This window comes from Sciurus vulgaris (assembly GCF_902686455.1).
Source record: "Sciurus vulgaris genome assembly, chromosome: 8".
NCBI classification, from domain to species: Eukaryota; Metazoa; Chordata; class Mammalia; order Rodentia; family Sciuridae; genus Sciurus; species Sciurus vulgaris.
The window spans coordinates 6,373,582-6,395,214 of NC_136468.1; the positions used below are offsets into that span (position 1 = coordinate 6,373,582).

Consider the following 21,633-nt stretch of genomic DNA (forward strand, 5'->3'; position numbering starts at 1 on the left):
GAGTAGGAAAGGAGAAGATGCCTGTGGCATGGGGAAACCAGTCTTAGGTATGGTCCCCACATGGATGGACTGAAAGGCATTGCCCCAACTGGCTGTCATGGAGGAGTTACCTGGGAAGAAGTCCCATGGTATCAAGGTGATTCAGGGGCCCAGAAGGAGATCAGGCTAAGTGTTAGGGAGATAGTAAGGAATGTGGTCTGCAAGGCAGGGGGTTCTTCCTGCTGGCCTCCACTTCAGGTTCCCATGAGATGGGGAAAATGGAGCCTTGTGTGTGGAAAAACTAAGGAGGGATGATCTTTTGTACTTCAGCACTGAGGAAGTGGGTGCGGCTTCTCATCTTGTGTGAAATAAGCAGTAAAAATTGCTCATGGCTGTGTGACAGTAGTCTTTGGCATGCCCCACTGCTGGCAGCTGAGGGCTGCATCTGCTTTCTCAATAAAGAGCAAGGGAACAACACAGAACTGCTGTGATTGGCTGGAAACCATGGTATTAGAGTGTTAGGTCACATGCAGTGTGTAGGACTGGCTGTCAAAGAATTACCACCCCCACAGCTAAACAAGTTAAAACAAAACTTGTCTTTTTATAATTGTAATCCATAGGGATTGGGTTAGGCGTCTCATAACATCTGGTATGATGATCTCATAACAGCAGTCTCTTATGATAAATCTTCAATAAATATTTGAATGATTTAGACTTTAAAGGTAACACTCCTGAAGGGGGTGAGGGGAATCTACAGTTCACCTAAAGCACATGAAGGCAGGGAAGCAGGAAGGCCGCCCCCCCCATACCACTGCTGGCAGGGGCCTTCCAGATTTAGGCAAATTCCTGCCGGGAGAACTGGCCTGGAGAGAGAGAGGAGGCATTTTGCTCACTCCCAGGGGAATGAGGCTGGATTTCTGCGCCTTGCCACAGGTGCTGGAAGGCACCTTAAGGGGTGTGGGGAGGTGGCTGGACCTGGTTAGCCGACCTAGTAGTGCGCTAGCCTCCTCTGGGCACTGGAGTGGAAAACCAGAGAGCTGTCAGGGGTAGAGGGTGTCTGGGCCGGGTGGGTCAAACGCCCAGGGCACTGCGCCCCGCAGCTGTCGCTCCTGCAGGGAAAAGCTCTGGGTGCGTATGCGACTTGTCACCTCCTGAGTTCGCAGTGTCAGCCCGAAAATGTCCTCGTGGTAGCGCTGCTGATCCTGCGGGAAGAGCTCAGCGTCTCAGAACAGGGTTTGAGAACCAAGAGGGAAACTGCTAGCGTCGGGCCTGTGCCCGGCGCCGCTCCTCGGCCCCGCCCCTTCGCCGGGTCTTGCCCCGCCCCGTCCCGGGGCCTCTCGGGTTCGCACCCGCAGCACGCCGATGACGTCACCCGCCTCGTCCAGCTCCATGTCGCCCTCCGTCGCTAGAATTCGCTGCACGGTCTGCAGGACGCTGGTTGCCATGGTGACATCGCCGCAGACGTACATGTGGCCCCGCTCGAGGCATAGCACGCGGTGCACCTCAGCAGCCAGCTCAGTCCTCAGGATGTCCTGCACGTAGGTCTGGGGGATGCGGGGCAAGGGCGGGACCGGGCTGTGAAAAAGACTCCGCGGCGGGCTGGGTGGGGCCGCCGCTCCCGGGGCGGGGCTTGGGGCGGGGCTTGGGGCGGGGGCGGGCGAGTCCGGAGGGTGCCCCGGGCGCGCGGGTGGGGCCGAGTGGGAGTGCCTGGGCCCGGGGCGGGGCCGGGGCCCGCGCGCTTGCCCCTGCGCACTTGCTGCCCCTCCATCTTCCAGGCTTCGGGTTGTCCCAGCGCCCTCGGGGTCGCGCACCTTGGGGCTGTCGGGTTCTCGGGAGAAGGCGGTGAGAACTCGGCCAAACACTCCGCGCTGTTGGGCGTCTTGCACCTCGTCGCGGTAGAGATGGTCGAGTTGCGAGCATCGGCAGCCGAAAACCAGAGTCATGGGGGCGGGCTGCAGCCCTGTGAGCAACACGGGCGTGGGAAGGTCCCTATCCGAGTGCAGCCCTAGCGACGCCGCCCCATTGGCCACCTTCGCAATGACTGACAGCCCGGCATTTGGAGCGAAGCAGCCCCTCTCTTGGTTGTTTGGCCTGAGATCTGCTGCATCTCTCATTTACAGAGAAGGAAACCGGAGCTCTCAGGTGACTGGCCAGTGGTGGAGCCAGGCTAGAACTGGGTCTTCTGACTGGAAACTCCTTGCCCTTTGCGTTGTGTGACAACACAGGTTCCTTACCTGCTCTAACCCACATTCTCCACTCCTTCAATCTTCCTGAGTCACAGCCCCCTTTTGATTGACGCCCCATGCTCCACCTGAACACCCAGTCACTTCTTTAGGTGAGCCGCACCTAGGTGAGCTCTGGCGCCGTCCAGAATCCACCTGGGACATTGCTTTTATCTTTTGGGTCTCAGCCCTAGCTCTTCCAATCTTCCATTTCCCTTCCTTCTTAGTTCAGTTCAACACAGTATGTACCAAGGAGCCAGACAAACAGGGCCCAGCCTTTGCCTCCAGGCACTCCCCAGCCCCAGCCTTGGTTCAATAAACTCCCCTCACCTTTGGCCCCTGTTTATTGCCCTCTTTCCTACCTGCTTCGTGCCTTCCAGCCCCACCCCTTTGTCCCTAGAATGTGTGACTCCTCCTGCCTTCCAGCCCCACCCCTTTGTCCCTAGAACGTGTGACTCCTCCTTTCTTCCAGGCAGTTTGTTCACCCCAGCCTCACCTTTGCTCTCAATGTCATGCAGCCGCTCCTGCCAGAATCCCCGGAAGGGGGCAATGCCAGTGCCTGGGCCCACCAGGATACAGGGCAGTCTGGGATCAGGTGGTAGGCGGAAGGAGGGAGCCCTGGCCAGAGAGAGTCCATCAGGTGCCCTTCACCTCCCCTGGGGCTCAGTTCTTACTAACCTCAGGCAGGTGGTGAAGAGAAAAGAACCCAGGGTCCAGTGATAAAGCAGTTATACCTGTAGAGCCCTTGGAGTAGTCTCTGGATCAGTTAGTGGGATGTGTTTATTTAAAAAACTGCCCACAGGCAGAAACTCCCTGGGGCTGTAGCTTCAAGGGATTGGGCTAGAGGAAATTTAGTTCAGTTTGGACTGGAGGATACTGAAATGACTCAATTTAGAGGATCTGGAAAATACGTGGAAGGGAGAACAGACTTTTAGTTATAGGGAAGCTCACTGAGTGTTTAAAAGCCATCATGTTGGAATTTGGTTTGTATTGAGTTGACTGGTATAGTATTTCTAGTGTAGATTTCTGGATGGGTTTGGGTCCTCGGGCCTAGTGGGTGTCTGGGAACTTGGTTCTATGGAGTTTTGGCTCCTGGCTTCTGGGATGAGTCAGACTTATGGACATAGCAGGAGAAAGGGGCTCCTGAGATCTTTCACTAACTTTCACTCCTCAGCACTATGACCAAGGGTGGTCTTTACCCTAGGTTGTCCTTCCTGGGCTGAGTGGGATCTTGGGGACCATAGTCCCAAGTGCCATGTCTTCCAACACAGATTGTGCACAAGCACAGAGGCCTGCAGAAGCCATGTTTCACAAAGTGACCACTGGCTGGCCTAATTTCTGCTGTGTCTCTGGGAATTGTAGTTTCAGGGCAGGACCCTAAGTCCAAATTAGTGAAGCCCCAGGTTCAGCCACCATTCTCGAGTGACCTAATGATATCCTATCCTTGGTGTGTTGTGCAGGTCCTCCCTGCTTGCAGTAACACTCCTCATCAGAGTTACCACCTGACCCTCTGTGACCTCCCCCCTGATTCCCCATCTGTCCTCAGCCAACCTTGTGGCACATCCTCTACCTTTACTTGGTGCTCGCCCTGTCCTGAAGGTTTCACTTACCCTCTGATGAAGCAGGGCACGAGGTCTCCAGCCTTGAGTTGGCTCAGCCATGTGGAGCAGACTCCATAATGTAGGGGGCCCAGCCCATCTAGTTGGTGGGGAAGAGAGGCCAGTAAAAGGCCTGTCCTGGTTCCCCTGAGGGACCTGCTCCTGCTCCCATCCTTACCCTGGGTTCTGTATGCCAACACAGCTACGGTGAGGTGGATCTCTCCTGGGTGGGTGCTGGGTGCTGAGCTGACAGAGTAGTACCGGGGCTGGAGCAGGGGCAGCTGGGTGAGGAGCAGGGCGGCAGGCAGCGCCACTGATGGGAACTGCTCCAGCACCTCCAGCAGTGTGGGGCAGCGAAACCACTTCCACTCCTCGTAGCGCCGGGGGTCCTGGCAGGGCAGCACGTGGTAGACTGGGAGCCCCTTAGCCCTGCTTGAGCCCTCCCTGCTGAGCCTCCTTGGGGTTCCTCCCTCAGTTCAGGCCAACCGACATCTCTTTAAGACCTTGGACATCCAAAGGTGCATCAGTCAGACTGAAGCAGGGTCTTAAGCGCACCAGACACATTGGCCAGGAGAAGAAAGTCCAGGCAGGACCTCGCATGGGGACTTCCTGGCACTGGGCACCCCCAGCTCATCCTCCTCTCGCCCTGCTCCCTGTGGGGTGGCTCCCACCTGACTGAGGGCCTCCAGTTCCTGCTGTTCGCTGGACTCTTCAGCTAGGGTGCTGAGCAGTCGAAGGAGGCGAGGGCTGGGTGGAGAAGTGATGTCCAGGAAGAAGGTGAGGGCCTGGCGCAGTGTGCACGGGGGCAGCCGGGGATCCCGCACCCAGCCGGGGGGAGGGCCACCTAGGGGTAGTGCACAGGGGGCTCTGAGGAAGGGGCCCAGCTCACTGCATTGTCTGGGCTCAAATTAGTTTTTGGGGGACTGTATGCCTCACTGTGTTTTATTGAAAAACCTGCCCTTGAGCAGTCATGTGGGCCGATCTGGGCCTATCCCGGCAGCCTCGGCGTGTTTTTCTGGGCTTCTCTATCCCTAACCCCAGTTAAGATTTAGCTCTAGTGACTGATTTGGTAGAAGATACACTAGCTAGAGAGCAAGTTGGGGGAGGCTCTGGGAGGACCCTCGAGCAGGGAAATGTCTTTTGGGGACACATGGGGGCAGGTTCTGAGAAGAGAACCATGCTTTGTGTGCACTATGCAGCAACAAGGCCAGCCTGGCAGGGGTGGCACACCTAATTTCAAGATAGTGCCAAGCAGTGAAGGGAGGTGCATCCCTGCTGGGTGGAGCTCAAGGGGTCACTGGACCAGGGGGGTGGAGCAGGCTCTCTGTCTTGCCCAGTCGGAGCCCCTTACCAGGGCTGCCCTTCTCCAGCTGCTCCACTGCCACAGGCTCGCTGGGTGGTGGTGGGTCCTCCACACGACTCAACAGTGCCTCTACAAGGCCAGGCCGGTTGGGTGGGCACACACCTATGTGGTCCCCTGGCTGGTACTGCAGTCCCTCCTGGCCTCCGGTGTTAAGGCGCACCAGGATCGTGGCCCGGCTGTGGGTGGGAAGGAGGCAGGTACAGAGGGTCAGAGGGGCAGGCTGGAGATGGAGTTAGGGAGGAGGAGGTGGCAGGGTCTGGGGGAAGAGGCTGCAGCGGGGCAGGTGGGTGAGCCATCTTTCTCACGTGGATCTGCTGCTTTGCAGGTTTTCCACGGAGAGGATTGTGGCCTGGAACATCTTCCGCCTGTGCACGTGGATCAGGCCTGAGGGTGGGGAGGGAGCGAAAGAGAAACTGAGCCCGAGCCCCTGGGGGAGGGAGTCCTGGGTCCCGGGGCTGCAAAGATCCAGCATGCCGAACCTGGCAGCAGCTGCAGGCCCTCGGCCTGGGCACTCAGCCGGTACCGCTGACGCTTCCAGCTGCGCTTGGGGCTGAATATATCCCGGGCGGCGGCCTTGGCATCCTCCCCCACACAGAACGTCTCACAGGAGGCCTGAGGGAGGAGTAGGAGGCTGAGGACCTCCTGCCCCCAGGAGTGGCCCCAGTGAGGAGCCCGGGCGGGGCAGTGGCGCGGAGTGCGCTGGGCCTGGGGCCACAGCGGCCTCCTGTCGTTCCGGGTGGCCAGGCTCACTTCACGGCACCTTGTTTTCCACCTCATGGCGTGGCTGCTGCTCTGGGGACCTGCCAACTACTCCTCTGACTCCTCGTCTCACTGTGAGTTACTTATCTCGGGAGGGATGATCCCGTCTCCCAGGGAGCAGCCCAGTAAGTCAGCTGTGTGCTAGGCCTGCATTCAAATTCTGACTCCTTATGTTTTATATGCCTCAGTTTCCCCGTCTCGCCAACTCATTGGGTTCTGGTGAAGATTAGGTGAGATACTTTATGTAAAGCCTTTAGCGCAGCCTGTACAGATAGTAAATGTCATCTTTCTGTGGGGGTGGACGGCGGGGCCGGGGTACATGCCCTGGCTCTCTGTTTCTGGTCAGGCACAAGTCCAGCGGGTGACTTGGCCCATCCTGGGCTTGAGATCAGGGCTCGTCCATGGTTGGCTAAAGCCCATATCACCAGGTCCTGCTGTTTCTTTTTCGATGCACAATCTTATATCTCTTCCTTTCTTCCTTCCTTCCTTGGCCCCCTCCCTTCCTCCCTATCCCCACTGCTGCCACCCAGTAAGCTAGTCCTCCTGCCTTTTGGATGCACTAACTGGTCCCCTTCCACTGAACTCATATTTCTGAAACTTCACGTGTGCTACTTGGGAGGCCGAGGCAGGAGGGTTGAGAGTTCTAGGCCAGCCTGGGCAACTCAGCAAGATGCTAATTAAAAATTAGAAAGGGCTGGGATCATACTCAGTCGTAGAGTGCCCCTGGGTTCAATCCCCAGTGCCACAGAGAAACAAAACCAAGCACAGAAACCCGTCGTGTTGTGGTACTGCCCTGCTCCGAGCTTTCAGTGGCCCCCTTTTCTCTATTCTTTGTCTTATTTTCTGTTCCCTTCTTCCCAATCTGGGCCTGCTTCTTGGGATTGGCCTGCTCTTCCCCAGAAAACCTTCCACCTCTCCGGCGCCCTCCCCACCAGCCCAGCCCCTCTGAGGGGGCCTTCCTCCTGGCTGTGGATGCAAACCTGCTGAACGCAGGCTGTGGGCTCCAGGGGATGAGACCTGGGGGCGGTGGCCCTGCATGGAACCAGGTCAGCAGTGGGGAGAAAGAGGCCCTGTTCAGCTCCAGGCATAATCCCCAGGTGGGGATCACTGCCTGCCTGCCGAGGAAGCCCAGGCTTAAAGTCACAGTCCCTGGGACCCTGCCCTGGCCAGGATCACCTCTCTAAGCTAGGGACTGTTTGATACCTGCCTGGCCTCTGACGTCCTAAAGAGCCTGTGCCAGCCTTGGTGTTGGTCTTGCCTCTGTCTGACCCTGTCCAATCCTCTTTCCCTCTATCCTGCCCACCACTGGGAGGGGGCCCTACCCTGCACCCCTTTGTGTGCACGCTCATGGGGCCCAGACTAGGCCTGACTGACCACCCTCCTGCCAAGCCCCGCCTGCTCCTTTTTGGCTGTGCTTCTGCCCGGGTGTGACATCTCCTATTAGGGCACATTGTCCACAGCTCAGGACTGAGCCTGGAAGTGCTGTCTGCACAGTGGTGGAACCAGGGTGGATTTGGGAAGGAACAGAAAGGGCTAGGGAAAGACAAAAGTCGGGTTGGAGCACCTCCAGCTGCAACACTGAGGGTCTTAGCACCCGAGGGGGAGGGGGGAGTGGTCCAGGATGGTGAGAATGAGAACTGGACGGATCACAGGGGCACCTGAGGGCTCACCTGGAAGGCAGCCTGGGCCCAGCCGCGGAAGGCCTCCTCCTGGCCACACAGCTCATCGCCCTGGCCCAGCTGCAGTAGCCGTTCCCCACCCAGTTCCTCCAGCCTCGTGTCCACCGCCCGAGCAAAGGCACAGAAGTGGGGGTACGCCCGGGAGCCCAGCCCGAATACACAGAACCTGGGGTGCAGGGAGCCATTGTTGGAGCCCCTTGTACCAGCCCACGTCTGCCCAGGCACCTCGATCCCTGCACACCCGCTTTGGTGAGGACCCCAACCTGAGGGTGCCCAGGGCCCCTGCACTGTCTGTGTTGCTAGACTCCTTCCTCTTCCGCCGCCAAGAGGACACCAGTGGGTCTGAGCAGGAGACACTGTTGAAGCGGATTTTGTAACTCCTGGCAAGAGAGGATGGAGACCGGGTGTCAGGGAATGGGGGAGGCAGCCTAGCCCCAGGTCTAGCCTGGGGACGACTTCAGGGTCCCATCTCTGGGATAGGAAGGGACCTGCCCTTGAGAGGAACTGAGGGGCAGCCAGGAGCAGGGTGTGCTCTGCCTCCCCTCCCTCTGAAGGAGACCTCAGGACTGCCAGCCTCTCAGAGTCCTGGGACCTGGGAGTGGACTGGTCCCTGGGCAGGGAGGACCCTGGGGCTGGGATAGTGCTCAGGCCTCCTGGCTTCTGTCTGCCAGCCTTTTGGGGAAGGATTTGAGGCACGAGGTGGGGAGGAGGCTCTTCAGACCTCCTTTCCTTTGGTGTCTCCAGATGCCTCCCACCCGCACTCCCCCAGCTGCCCTGCCCACTCACTTGTGCTGCTCTGGCCGCGGGGAGCTGTTGTAAGGACCGGACATCTCCATCAGGGCTTCTGCGAAACTCTGCCGAGGAAGCGTTCACATCGTGGTTATGTATTTCACACTGTACAGAAGTGTGAAACTGTACTTGGTTGATCTTTATTATTCTTTAGTAATAACTTCTAACTTTTGAAAATTTCAAGAGGTTTGGCTTTTTGAAAAAGTATACTTTTACAAAACAGTGTAAAGTAATATTCCCCCTATCTACCCTAACTTCCATGGCATAGGCACTTTTGACAGGTGGAACATTCTAGTCCTTTAAAAATGAGCACGTGCTCCTTGGGGTTATCAGGAGATAAGTTGAAAATCATGAAAGATTGGAAATAGTGTAAATGGAAAATGTACTTAATAGACCTAGCCTAGCTGGGCAAGGTGGCACACTGTAATTCCAGTGACTGGGGAGGCTGAGGCAGGAGGATTGAATGAGTTGGAGGCCAGCCTCAGCAAGTTAGTGAGACCCTGTCTCAAAATTAAAAAAAAAAAGGGGGGGGGGCTGGGGGTGCAGCTTGGTGGTAGAGCACTGGCCCAGCATGTGTGAGACCCTGCTGTGGGGAGGAACACACTTACAGTAAATGCATAGCTGTATGAATTTTCACAAACAGAACATACCTGTAGAATTGGCATATCAAGAACCATTACCAGCACCCAAGAAGGCTCCTTCTTGCCCCCAGGTGGGCAATCAATTTCCTGATTCCTAACACTATGAATTCGTGTTGCCTGTTTCCGAATTTTATACAAAATGAATCCTACAGAATGGATTCTTTGGTGTCTGGCTTCTTTCATTCATGTTTTGAGATCATCTGTATTGTGTGTGCTGCAGTTTGTTCACACTTAATGATGGGACAATTTGTTGATCCAGTCTATCGCTGATTATTGTTTGAATTATTTCCAGCGTGGGGTGTTATGAGCAATGCTGCTATAAATATTCTTGTTCCTATATCATTGATGAATCACCCCATTTTCTGAGGGGTATATTCCTATATTTGCTCCCTTAAAAACTTGGGGTAAAATTGAAATGCATAAATATTAAGAGTGAATTCAAATTGACCATTTAGCAGTTTAAAAAAAAAAAAAAAGGAAATAAGTTAAATCTAGTCTACGCTATGACCCCACAATTCCACCCCTGGGTATTTATCCAAGAGAAGTGAAAACATAAGCCCACAAGAGCCTGGTACAAGAATGTTCTTAATAGCTTGGTTCGTAAGTGCCCCAAACTAGAAAGAGCCCCAGTGTCTCTCAGCAGGAGAAAGTTAAACACGCTGGGATAGCCCCACAGTGAACACCACTCATCCAGGGACCGGAAACAGGACTAGTCGTGCAACAACACGGGTGAATCTCACAAATGGGCTAAGTGGCACAAGCCATGGCACTGTGTGCTTCCATTGTATAGCACTGGGGAGCAGGTGACACCAATCTGTCTTGCCAGGAAGGGCAACTGCAGTAGGAAGGCTGATGAGGAAGGAGACTGCCTTGGAGGAGTTGATGAGAGAACTTTCTAGGCTGATGGAAGTGTTCTATATTGTGTTAGAACTGTGGGCTGCATGGTTTTGTTTACTACTTTTATACTGAAATATGTCAGTTCAGTGGTGCTGCTTATGCTTTGAAAGTTTGTCTCCAGAATTCGTGTGTTGGAAATTTAGTCCCCAAAGTCATCTGGAGATGGGAACTTTGGGAAGTGTTGTTTCATGAGGTCTCTGCCTTTAGGAATGGCGTAACCTGCTATGGAGGAATGGGTTGTACTGGGAGTGGATTTGTTATAAATTTGGTCTCTGGCCATGGGATGCCTTCTGCCATGTCATGATGCAGCCTGGGGGCCTACCAGATGCTTAGCAGATGCTGAGATGGGTGCTCTTCTTTAAAAGATCAGAAGGAGGGCTGACAGGGACAGGAAGGCAGAGGAAGAAGCCTTCCATCTGAAATCAAGCTGCTGTAGGGGATTCTGGGTCTAGAGGTGGTACTTAGCTCTAAAGAGGTGTTACTCCTGGGAGAGGAAATGCCTCTAGCTTGGCCAGCCCAGAGATGCTTACAGTGGGAAGATGATGGTTAGCAACAAGACCTTCATTGGTGGTACTGTAGCTTTAGTTTCTTTTAAGATTTGTTGAACAAGTGAGGTTACCTATGTATGTTGGTATCTAAAGCACTGTTCCTTTCTGTTAAGTAAAGAAGGAAAGAAAAGGAAGCAGGGAATTCAGTGGAGTAGCCTTGTTTGTTTGTTTGTTTGTTTTTTCCTTCTCATTTGTCAATACCCAGGAGCGCATAGTGGTGCATGCCTGTAATCCTACTGACTTGGGAGGCTGAGGCAGGGGCATTGCAAGTTTGAGGCCAGCCTCAGCAACTTAGCAAGGCCCTAAGCAGCTTAGTGAGTTTCAAAATAAAAAATAAAAAGTAACCCTGGGTTCAATCCTCAGTGCCAGAAGAGAGAAAGGAAAGGAAAGGAAAGGAAAAAGGAAGAAAGGAGAGGGAGGGAGGGAAAGAAAGAAAGAAAGATAATGCAACAAACTACCTCTCCCCCAAAGCAACACCAATAAAAACCCCAGGAGCAGCATGACCCCTTTGGTTAGCTAGGAAGTGCCTTTCTTGTATGAAAAACACGCGCTAACAATGGAGACGACTTGGCGACACACTTAAGCAGTGTGTGCGAGCAGCTGGGGCGTGGCTCAGGAGATGGAGGTGCACACTGGAGGGTCCGCACCTCACCCTCCCACCTGGCGCTCCCTCGGCATCTCTGCTTTCCTTCCAGGTGTGTGTGTTGGGCCTCTCCAGTTGGATCTCTCCCCGTTCCCAGCAGCCCCTTTTGCCCCTCTCCTGGAAGGCCTCACCTCTCCATTCTCTGGGGGATCTCCGTTCCCAAATGTGCTGGTCACCACCAACACCAGGGCCTCGTGCTCCAGGGACACCACGTCGTATTCGTCCATGCATAGGACCTGCGGGTGGGAAGGCCAGTGTCTGGGGGCTCCCCCCTGCTGTCCTGCCTTTTTACTTCGGGTCTCCTTTTTAGGGCAAGAGTCAGACCCTGACTTGATCCTTAGTCCTTGTGGTTCTGGAGTTCCTTCTGAGTCCCTGCTGTTGACCCTCTCCTGCCTTCCAGGGCACCTCTGAAGGTGCTGATGGAGCCCCGCCCCCTTCCCCTTTCCCTGCCAGCTCTCTGCTGCCCAGGCTTAGCCCTACCCGGGGGTCGAATGCCTTCCGGAAGAGTCTCCCCAGCTGCTGTGCGTAGCTCTGGGCCCTGCCGGTCTCGGAGCCATACAGGATGGTCGCCTTCACACGCTTCGCCATCACCGTGCCCATGAGCGAGGCAGAGATCTTCACCGCACTGTAGGTGAGGGTGAGGTGAAGGCCCCCCAGTGAGTTCAGGCTCCGTCAGAGCGAGGGCTTGGGTGCCACGCTGGGCCGTTCCCCGGGGTGAGGGGCAGCACTTGCAGGAACTCACTTGGCCACCTCCTTGAAGGTCTTCTTTCTGGTGATGCCGGTGCCCTTGGCCGCACTCCCCTTCCAGGGGTCTGGCTGCAGGAAGTGGGAAGGGAGCAAAGGGCAGGAACGGTCAGCAGTTCCTGGGCTGCTTAGTTAGAGGGGGCAGGGGGCAGGAGCCAGCTGGGGTGGGCACCTGGTAGCGGAAGGCAGGGGACAAGAAGTAGTTGACCATCTCTTGATGGAAGACAGGAGTGAGGCTGCCTGAGATGGGGGGGACGATCCAGGCCCAGTCGGCAGGGCACCCGCCCCTAGCCTTCTGCTCATTCTCCAGGTGCTTCATGAAGGAGGCTGTGGCAGCGTGGTGGTCCACAATGGTCACTTTGGCCAGCTGAGGTGGGGAGAGGAGACAGGCTTGGTTCAGAGGCAGCTTGTTGAGCCCACCCCTTCTACCTCCACCACTTTTGTCACCCTGACCTACACTATGTCCCGGGTCCCCTCAAACCACAGTGTCACCTACAAATTGCAGCTTGTATGGTCATGCTCCATGTAGTGGCAACTCTAATCTCCAGTGTCTGCGTACCTTGCTCCAAACCCACGTATCCTTATCTCTCTCTCTCTCTCTCTCTCTCTCTCTCTCTCTTTTTTTTTGGTACCAGGGATTGAACTCAGGGGTGCTTAACCACTGAGCCACGCCCCTAGCCCTTTTTATGTTTTGAGACAGGGCTTTGCTAAATTGCTGAAGCTGACTTTGAACTTGTGATCCTCCAGCCTCAGCCTCCCAAGCTGCTGGGATTACAGAGGTGTGCCATTGTGCCCAGCTACCCTTAACTCTTGAGAAACCTCATAGAAGTAGTAGGCAGGCACCAGATTCCTCAAACTACACCTCCCAGCATGCACTACACCTAGAATGCTGTCCATCCTGATATTAGAGTTACCAGAATCCAGTGGATTGCACAGTATGCCGCAGGAATAGAATTGCTGAGCAAGGTTCCCAGCATGCACCAGGTCCCTTACTGTAGCACCTGGAATAGCATATGCTGTGGCCAGAGCTGCAGGCCCCATGGTGCATGGACTATGGAATGTCCACCATCCAAGCCCTGCCCCGGTTTCTATGTGCCTTTCTCTTTTCTACCTGCTGCCTCCCTGGCCCTTTGCCTTCCTGGCCAGGCTGAGCCTGTGCACCTGGTAACTGTGCAGCACGGCCACATTAATTTCCACCGCTGCCCTGTCTTTCCACAGGGATGATGTTGTCCGGGTGTCCAGGTCCATGCAGACGGCCACGTCCTGGAGCAGGGGAGCATGGCATTGGTCAGGACAGAGGCAATGGGGAGTGGCTGGAGAGTACCTCTGCCTCAAACTTGTGGGTGGAAGAAGTAAGAGGTGGGAGCTGGCATTTGGGGGCTCAGCTGCTCAGTGTGGTCTAGGTCAGGTTATTGCCGGAAAGGCTCCATGGAGCAGAGGGCCTTGGGCCAGTCACTTCCCAGTCAGTCCTGGGTTCAGCTCTGAAACGGGTCCTGATCTTTTCTGAGTTAAGGCCTCCTTTGAGAAAGTCTGATGAAAGCTACGCAACTGTAGATCCAGCTCTGGAAGTGCACACATGTGCACGTGCCCCTCTGCCTTGGCTCTGGTGTTCCTAGAACCCTTGTCCTTGGACCTGATGGAACTCAGACTCCCCCATGGCTGGCCTTCTGAGGGGGTCGTGCAGCTCCACACCCCCTCCCACCAGCGGCCCCTCACCTCCAGGATGTTGTAGCGGTGAGGGTCACACAGGTTCCTCATGCCGATCTCAGTGCTCATGTACCAGCCGCTGAAAGGGGCTGCCGGGAACTCCAGGCCTCCTATCTCCAGCAGCATGTTGGACACCGCGGGGAGAGCATACCAGCGCAGGCCCAGGGCTGCGAACCACTCCAGCCTGGGGGTGTCGGGCTTGGATCAACCCCCCACGGAGCCTTTGCTCCCGCAGCCTCCTCTAGAGGTTCAGAGAGGGCCTCACCACCCCACCCACCCTTTCATGCTCACGTGGGGTGCTCCAGGGGCACCTCCAGGACCAGCTCAGGGGGCAGAGTGAAGAGTTCTGGGGGCTCATCGGGGGCCTGGAGCAGCAGGGGTAACACGTCGAAGCGACTGTTTCCTGGGGTCCAGCCATGCTGGATGCAGAGCTGTGTGGAATGGGCAGAAGTGGGTCTAAGGGGCCCTCTCCAGGGATCCTCTCCATTGGTCACCTCCATCCTTCAGGAATCCCTCGTGGCTGGATTTCCTTGCCCACCCATCTTCTTTGTCGTATCCTATCTTTCGTCTCAAGGAGGGATCTTCTTCCTGCTCTCTGACCTTCTCTGGCTGGGTCCCCCATGCCTCATCCCTCTGGCTTCCCCATTCTTTCCTCAGTGCGCACCTCAGTGATCTCCACGTTGGCGGGGTCGCCCCGCACGGAGCCATCCTGCTGCCTGTAGCCAGCATAGCGCACTAGCTGGCTGTTCCAGATTCGGAAGTCCCCGCGGCCCGCGCAGCGCTGGGGGAACACTGTGATGGCCGAGCTGATGTGGGGAGGACAGCTGATCAGAAACCCCCTTCCCTCCCGCCTGGAGTGGGCAGGGTCTGGTGCGCTGGGGGTGGGACACTCACCGAATGTTGCCCTTGTTGGTGGCGTACTTGATGTGATTGCAGATGTAGGTGAACATTTCCTGTGCAGACCTGCAGTCTCGGGCATCAAATACCTGGGCCCCGCCAAGGGGCAAAGGCAGAAAGAGAGGGCTCTTTAGTGCAAGCCCAGAGGGACTTGGTGCGTGGCTCTCTGGGAAGGAGGCAGGGGCTGGGAGTTCACTCGATATCTACTTAATCGGTCCTCTCTGTTTGTGTCTGTGATGACCCTGTCCAGCCCTGCATCCCTGCACACCCTGCATAGCCCGGTCTGATCGTCCCTCCTGGGGCACGAGTCTCTCCTTCCTCTAGTAGCTGACTCCATATCTGGCTGGTCAGAGGAGGGATCCAGTCACTGCCAAACTGATGCCTGGAGAAGGACCCTGGCTGATGAGGAGCCACTGAGGTGCGGTAATGAGTGGCACATTGACCATGGTGTGCAAGCAAGGGCAGGTGACCCTAGGCAGTCATCTTACTTCCTTGAGCACAGTGATGCTGGGGGGCGGGTGACTGTACTAGGTGGCTTCTGGGGCTGACAGCCTGGTGATAGGAGGAGTCCTTTTGACTGGCAGAGTGAGGCCTCAGGAAGGGGCTTGGAGGTCCTATTCCTGTCTGAGGGAGGAAGAAACTTGTGACAGGGACAGGGGTTGGCAGTGGCTGGCCTGGGACCAAGGGAGGGACGCAGCAAGGAGTGGGGATCATAATGGAAACTTAGGTTGAAAGTTGAGCTGAAGCTTTGAATAACTTAGAGTTTGGGTGAGGGCTGGGATTGTTCTCATTTTATTGGGGCGCCTTGGGGATCTGCTGAGCATGTGGTCGTAGTCCACATTTTTGTGGCTACTTATAGCCAAGGAGGCCAAGGTCATGGATTCAGTTCCCCTGAGAATCCTTTGCTTCTCCTAGTGCTGAGGCCCCAGGTTGTTCCAGCAGCGCAAGCTACCTCTGAACTCTGTGCGTGTGTGTGCATGTGTGCGTGTGTGCGTATGTGTGTGTGTATGTGTGTGTGTGAAGAAGGGTATGGGGCTGAAGCTGTGGGGACCAGCAGGGAGCAGGGGGTGTGAAGTAAGGGGCCTGGTTGGGCAGCAAGTTCTGCCTGGCAGAAGCAACCAGTTAGGGACCTTTTCCAGAAGCTGCTTTTTGTTCCTCTGACAGCAACCTAGAGTGTCCCTGCTCAGCTGTCCTCACATGCTCAGTGGAATTGGAGTTTTTATCCCTGCCCCAGCCAAGACCCATCTAACCAGGTGTCAGCAACCAGACTGAGGCTCCCAGGGACTCTGAGCGTGGGGCCCATCCCCTTACCTTTCATCTCTAGGGCAGTGGTAGGGACCCCCATCACTGCTTGGAACCCCCAGGAAGCCTCATGAGTTGCCCACACCCCTCCCCTGCTCATCCTGGGCATGCGCTAGCTGGCCGTACCTGTAGCTTTCCCCACTGGATCCGGCCCACACAGCGGGGAGCATTGCGCCAGGCCTGCTTGGCCCCAAACACCAGCTCGCTCTCCCGGAGCTGGTAGGTGCCTGTGGCTGCTACCTCGGCCTCCACCTCCTGAAGCCGCTGCTCATGGGCCTGGGAGCCGCTCCTAGGGAGGGGGAGGGCGCAGGTAAGAAGTGGGGGCCTTCAGGCTTTGGTGTGAGGATCGGAGGAGGGAGTGGAGTATAGGGAGGGGGATCACGAGGTTTCTGGGGCCTCTGTGAGACAAGGGGCACTGTGGGGTCAGGGAAGTCTCACCTCTTGATGGAGCTGTAGTACTGGTTGATGAAGTCCCTGGCCTGACCCAGCAGCTGCTCAGTGGGTGGAGGACTCTGGGAGGGTCGACTCTGTACTTTCCTTGGAAATACAAGGGAGCCCAGACAGCGTCTTGGGGTGCAGGGCCCATCCTGATTAGGGGGAGGAGGGGGCACAAAGGTACCCAGGTCAGGGTGTAGGGTTGGTTGTTGGGGGGCAGGACTGGATACAGGAGTTTAGGGCAGAGGGAGGGTGGGTTCAGGGGGGTGTGGGTCCAGGCTAAGACTGTGACTGGAAATGGGGTGAGGTTGGACTGGTTTAAGACAAACTTGAGTCAGGACTTGGGTCACCAAAGTCCCTGCCTGCTCCTCAGCGTCTCTTATTCTTCCCAGTCCTCACCACTTTTTGGAGACTTGTGGCTGATTCAGAGCAGGGGAGAGTTTCCTTATTCTGGCCTGCCGCTGAGGCCAGGCCTGGACAACCAGACCCCCGCCCGCAGCCCCCAGGACATGGTGGGGCCCCACCTCACCTGCTGGGCTTGGGCACTGAGGGTGTCGTAGGCGATGCTGCCCACCTCCCAGTTCTTCACTCGGGGGAACTTGGGCCCCTCCGGGGGCCTGGTTAGTGGGGGGCTGTTGGGAGCCAGGGATAGAATAGCAGGGGAGGAGTTAGTTTCTTTTTGGCCTCCCCAGATGTAACCCGGAGATCCCTCCTACAGCACCATTAATCCTGCTGGTTTGTGGCTTGCCTGCCGTCTGCCTCCTGACATTTCTGACACCCCACATAGCAGCCTCGGGAGGTAGTCAGTGTCTGTGCCCCTGCTCACAAAAGGTGCCTGAGGTTCAGGAAAGTCACCTCCTGCCAGAGGTGTGCAGGTGGTTCCTTTCTTCTGCCCCCTGCGTCTGGCCTCCTGGGCCACCAGGCTGGGTCCTCATTCCTGTACAGTGCCCACCTGGCCTCTTCTGCAGGTGAGCTGTTGCTATGGTCTGAATGTGTACCTGCAATTTCATGTGCTGGAAATTTGGTCTCCGCTACAGCAGTGCTAAGAGGTGAGACCTTAGAGGTGATTAGTCAAGAGGGGACTCTGCCCTCGTGATCAAGCCATCCTGTCACAGATGAGTGCATTCTCGAGGGAGTGGCTTTGTTGTGAAAAGAACACTCAGCCCCCTTGCTTCGTCTCACCACGCAGAGCCTCCCCCATATGAGATGCCTGTGCCATGCTCTTGCGCTGCCAGCCTCCAGAAACACGAGAAAATAAACCTCTTTATAAATCACTAGACCTCAGGAACTGCAGTATAGCAACAAAAATGGACCAGGACAAGGGTCCCACCCCTGAAGTTGTCATGAGTCCTAGTGGAGGGGGATGGAGCCCATGCCTGAGCTGAGGGAAGCCCCTGCAGGGATTCCTCAACCCTGATTTTCCTTCCACTCACATCCCTCCTGACGGTGGCCCTCGTGTGAAGGGAAGCCTCAGAGGCCTTATCACTTCCTCCAGAGCCGCCAGCCAGCACGGGAGGAAGGGAGGGACTCAGCTGGGGTACGCCTGAGCAGCAGGGCCTCAGCCCTTGGCTACCAGCTGCCTGGCCTAGCACCCCACTGGGCCTCCCAGGCCTTCCTTCTCCAGGGACTTTGGCTCCAGGAGGGACTCTTCTGGGGGCTAAGGCTGCAGGGTCCAGTTTGGGGCTGATAGCCACTAGCAGGGGGCCTGGAGCAGAGAAGGGGCCTAGCTCTATCTTTTCAGCCCCCTCCTCAAGGGCCTGAGTCCCCTGGATCAGCTCTCTCCCCTTCCCTGACACCCCACTCCCACACTCTCCTGGAATGCCCCCCTCCAGCTTCTGTTTCCTCCAGTTGAGCAGTCGCCACTATGTTGTGGAAGGCTTGCCATGAGCTAGAACCTACAACCCCATGGGGCAAGAACTACCATGGCCCCATTTTATATCAACAGAGGCTCAGATAGGTAAGTAACTTTTTAGAAATCAAACGGTTCTTGGCGGCAGGACAGCATTCAAACCCTGGCCCAATTCTGTAGCAGGCCCCTGTAAGTCTCACTTTTACTGCCACCCTCAGATCCTGGTCTCTTTTCTGCCTGTCCCGTCTATACCATCTATACGATGGTCTTGGCCTTTTGTGTGAGTGACCCGTCCCTCCCAGCTGAGCGGGACACATCAGCCTTTCCCAGCCCTGGGCTTTAGGCTCCACACCACCCTCCTGCCCGCCTGCTCCTCGTCCTGCCACTCTCACCTGTGCTCTGGTGCCGGTGGTGGGGGTGGGGGCGGGGATGCTGGTGCCCGACTGGGCTCCGACACTGGAGAGGCTGGGCCCTGCTTGCCACACAACCCCAGACCCAGCCCCAGCCCCAGGCCGCAGGGCGGCCCAGGCTCCTGGCCCACACTCTTCAAGTTGCCCATGTAGGCTGCACGTCAGCTCTGCCTCCCGCTCCAGCAGAGCCCTGTCCTTTTCCTTAGGAAGCAGGGAGGGGGCAGTGGGAGGGGGGCTCCCTGGTGCTGGCCCTCGCCCCGCCCCTGTCCCACACACAATGGGACAGGAACAAGGCTGGCTGGGAGGCTCTAAAGCCTCGGCTCCACGCCCGATGGCCCACAGGGTGGGAGGCCGGACGCCTGGGTTCCGCCATGAGGGCTAGCGCTGATAAGTGGGAACCCAGGTGTCCAGCAGAGGCCTGGGGCTGGAGTGCGGGATCTGGGCCCCGGGGGAATGGAGGGGTGGAACAACCTGAAGGTCAGGAAGGTACTTTGGTGGTGTCAGACCAGAAGGAGGGGCGTCCATCACTGCCTCTGTAGCAGGGACGATGAAGTCCCACAGTCCCAGTGAACTCCCAGGCTCACCTCAACCCTCTCCTTCACCACCCCACACATCTTAGTGCTGCTAGCCCCCACCTCAGCACCTTTTGGGGTTCCTGGGGATGTAGGCCCAGCAAAGATGCAGTGACCCTTTGTCCTTGCAGCTGGCATTAGGGTATCCCTTCCTCTCTCAGTCCCAATTTCCTGGAACCCCCACCTCCTATGACTCAAGTGGGGGATACAAAAGGGCAGGAAGCTGTCATCCAGGGCCTCCACCCCCACCCTGTGGTTCAGTGACGCATGCTTCCCTGGGGCAACAAGTCAGTAGAGAGACCCAACAATCAGGGCAGAGGCAGGATGGCCAAGGGGGAGAGCTTGGAGGCCTGACAAGGTGGGTAAGGCAAACTACATTTCCCAGAGTGCAGGGAGGTGGCACACTGGTACCTTTCTGAGCACCTCAGGAGAAATGCATGCTGGGGTTTGTAGTTCTATGCTCTCTGGGGACTGGAGAAAGAACGGGAGCTGGGCATCTGAGTCCACAGGGGTGGAAGCCTTCTGGGTTTGAAACCTCAAAGACTAGGAGAGAATACAAGAATAAAAACAAGCTGAGAGACGGTGCGGGGGGGGGTGGGGTGGAGAGGCAGAGACTGGGAGAGGCAGACAGGCAGACAAACAAACGTGCATTTTTGTTGGCCAGACTCCTTTGAAAAGCAGTGGAGGATAAGATTGGGGTGGGCCTGGGTGGGGGGCTGTAGGCGGATCAACCGGAAGGAAGGGGCTGTGCTGTGCTCTGGGGTCACCAAGAAGGTGGGGTCTGTCCGTTTGGGGGGTGGAGGGGAGGGGACCTCATAAACACAGAGGAGCTTGCCCCTGAATGTGAGTGCCCTGCTGCCCTCCCCAGGGGAGGGGAGGCAAGAGACAGGTGCTAGGCCTAACCTGTCCCCAGCACCCCCAAGCCTGAAGTCCCCACTGTCCCCACTACTTCACTCTCCCAGGGAGTGGCAGATGCGACCTAGCCCCTTCCTCTCAGACATTTTCAGTCATGCTGAGACAGATGGACCCAGTCTGGCTCCCATTTCAGCCACCACCTAAAATGTGCAAAACCAAGGATTCCTCATGACTGGCCTCCTCAGGGTGAAGGTGACAGCCACATCAGATGCTGACACTCTTGTGACTTCCTGCTTTTATACGGCTGACTGTTGTCCCTCCCTGGGGGTCTCCTGGCACTGTGGTATTCCCATCTCATCTGGGCTCTACTCTGCTGCCACATTCCTCTCAGCAGCAGGACTTACCTCATACTTTGGCTCTACCCAAAACCTTTGGTGGAGGACATGGCCAAGACCACTCCAACACACTGTCCGGGCCTGGCCTGTTTCCCCAGGTACTGCTCATAGCCCCTGCTCCAGACAAACGGACTTTCTTATAGATCCCCAAATAGTCCTGTGCTTTCCTGCCGCTGGGTCCTTGCCACGTTATGCCTTTTACTCCTTTCTCTCCCGCCCCCAGACTAGGGGAGATCTTTCTCTCCTCCCTCCTGGCCCAGTTCAGGCAGTTCTGGAGTGTTCTGCCCACGTCCTCCTCCCAGAGTGCAGGCACCTGCTGCAGAAGTGCTGGTGGCTATGGCTTCCTGCTGTGACACCTGAGGGATCTGCCCTGCATGCAGTCCAAGACCATGTGAACTTCAGACAGTTCCGGAGCCTGGGAAGGTGAAAGGGCTCTTGTTCCTGTCTGGCTGGGATCCCTCTAGACTAAACCCCCACCTGGCCTGACTGAAACCCTGAGAGCTCCCTGTGCCAGAATCCCTTCCCGCCTCTTCTTCCCTTTCTCCTACAGGAGTCATACCTGTGTCATGGGCTGGGATTGTGGCTCAGTGGTGGAGCACTTGCCTAGCATGTTTCTGTACTGGGTTTGATTCTCAGCACCGCATACAAATAAAGGTTCATCAATGACTAATAAAAAATAAAAAAATAAAAAATAATAAAACCAAAAACCTGTGTCATGTTCTAGATCCCCTGTCCACTCCTCTCTCCTCCCCTGTTATCTTTCTCTGGTATACTACCCCCCAAGTAATTCTCTTATGCTTCCAACTCTTTTGGGGGGTCTGCTTCCCAGAGGACCTGACTACCACATAGCCATGGGTGACTCCAAGGTGAGGTCTTCGTCAGCACCCTCTCCTCCCTACTTCCTGGGTGGCTCTTTGTCACCCTGTCCCTGGGTCCTGGAAACGTCTCTTTCTCTGAGTCCCCTGGGCCTTGGTTTTCAGGCAGCTTGTTCTGTGCATGTTAGTTCTCACCAGAGTGCACCGTGTACTCTGGAAGACTTAGGCCGTTTCTACTTGCCGGGGATCTTCTGCCAGGTCCGAGCACCCTGCACTGACTGGGAGCTTCATGAATGTTGGCTCCTTTCACTGCAAATGACTGCAGCCATCCCAGGTACCCAAGGCTGTGTTCCAGAATCACTGAGGAGGGGCCGCTGAGGAGGGGTCTGGTTGAGACAGATGGGTATGGGCACAGAAAGAAAGGTGAGGGTGGAGGGACAGGTCCAAGAAGGAGAACTTCCCAGACACAAAAGGAGATGGGCCTCGTTCATGCAGACAGCATGAGGCTGTGGGCCAAGCAGAAATGGATTGGGT

The 21,633-nt window shown here is 56.3% G+C and overlaps 1 protein-coding gene across 3 annotated transcripts; it reads right to left on the bottom strand.

Annotated features, from left to right (window-relative positions):
* Positions 1 to 5: 5 nt before the first annotated feature.
* Positions 6 to 18,658, bottom strand: NOS3 (nitric oxide synthase 3). Of its 3 annotated transcripts, XM_079149279.1 has the most exons (26): positions 18,445 to 18,655; positions 16,733 to 16,835; positions 16,207 to 16,355; positions 15,895 to 16,057; positions 14,464 to 14,555; positions 14,234 to 14,375; positions 13,861 to 14,000; positions 13,579 to 13,753; positions 13,024 to 13,125; positions 12,035 to 12,229; positions 11,861 to 11,934; positions 11,599 to 11,743; positions 11,250 to 11,354; positions 8,387 to 8,454; positions 7,864 to 7,980; positions 7,592 to 7,766; positions 5,642 to 5,774; positions 5,468 to 5,546; positions 5,151 to 5,338; positions 4,471 to 4,643; positions 3,978 to 4,188; positions 3,812 to 3,899; positions 2,698 to 2,819; positions 1,791 to 1,939; positions 1,329 to 1,523; positions 6 to 1,181 (listed from the first exon to the last, which is right to left on the bottom strand). In XM_079149279.1, exons 1-26 carry the CDS (start codon positions 18,609 to 18,611, stop codon positions 1,020 to 1,022), a joined length of 3,612 nt encoding a protein of 1,203 aa, XP_079005405.1. In that variant the 5' UTR covers positions 18,612 to 18,655; the 3' UTR covers positions 6 to 1,019. The 3 variants fall into 3 exon arrangements, with proteins under 3 accessions (XP_079005405.1, XP_079005404.1, XP_079005406.1); XM_079149278.1 differs by having other exon boundaries at positions 1,329 to 1,939; positions 18,445 to 18,658; XM_079149280.1 differs by lacking the exon at positions 13,024 to 13,125 and having other exon boundaries at positions 18,445 to 18,656.
* Positions 18,659 to 21,633: the final 2,975 nt, after the last annotated feature.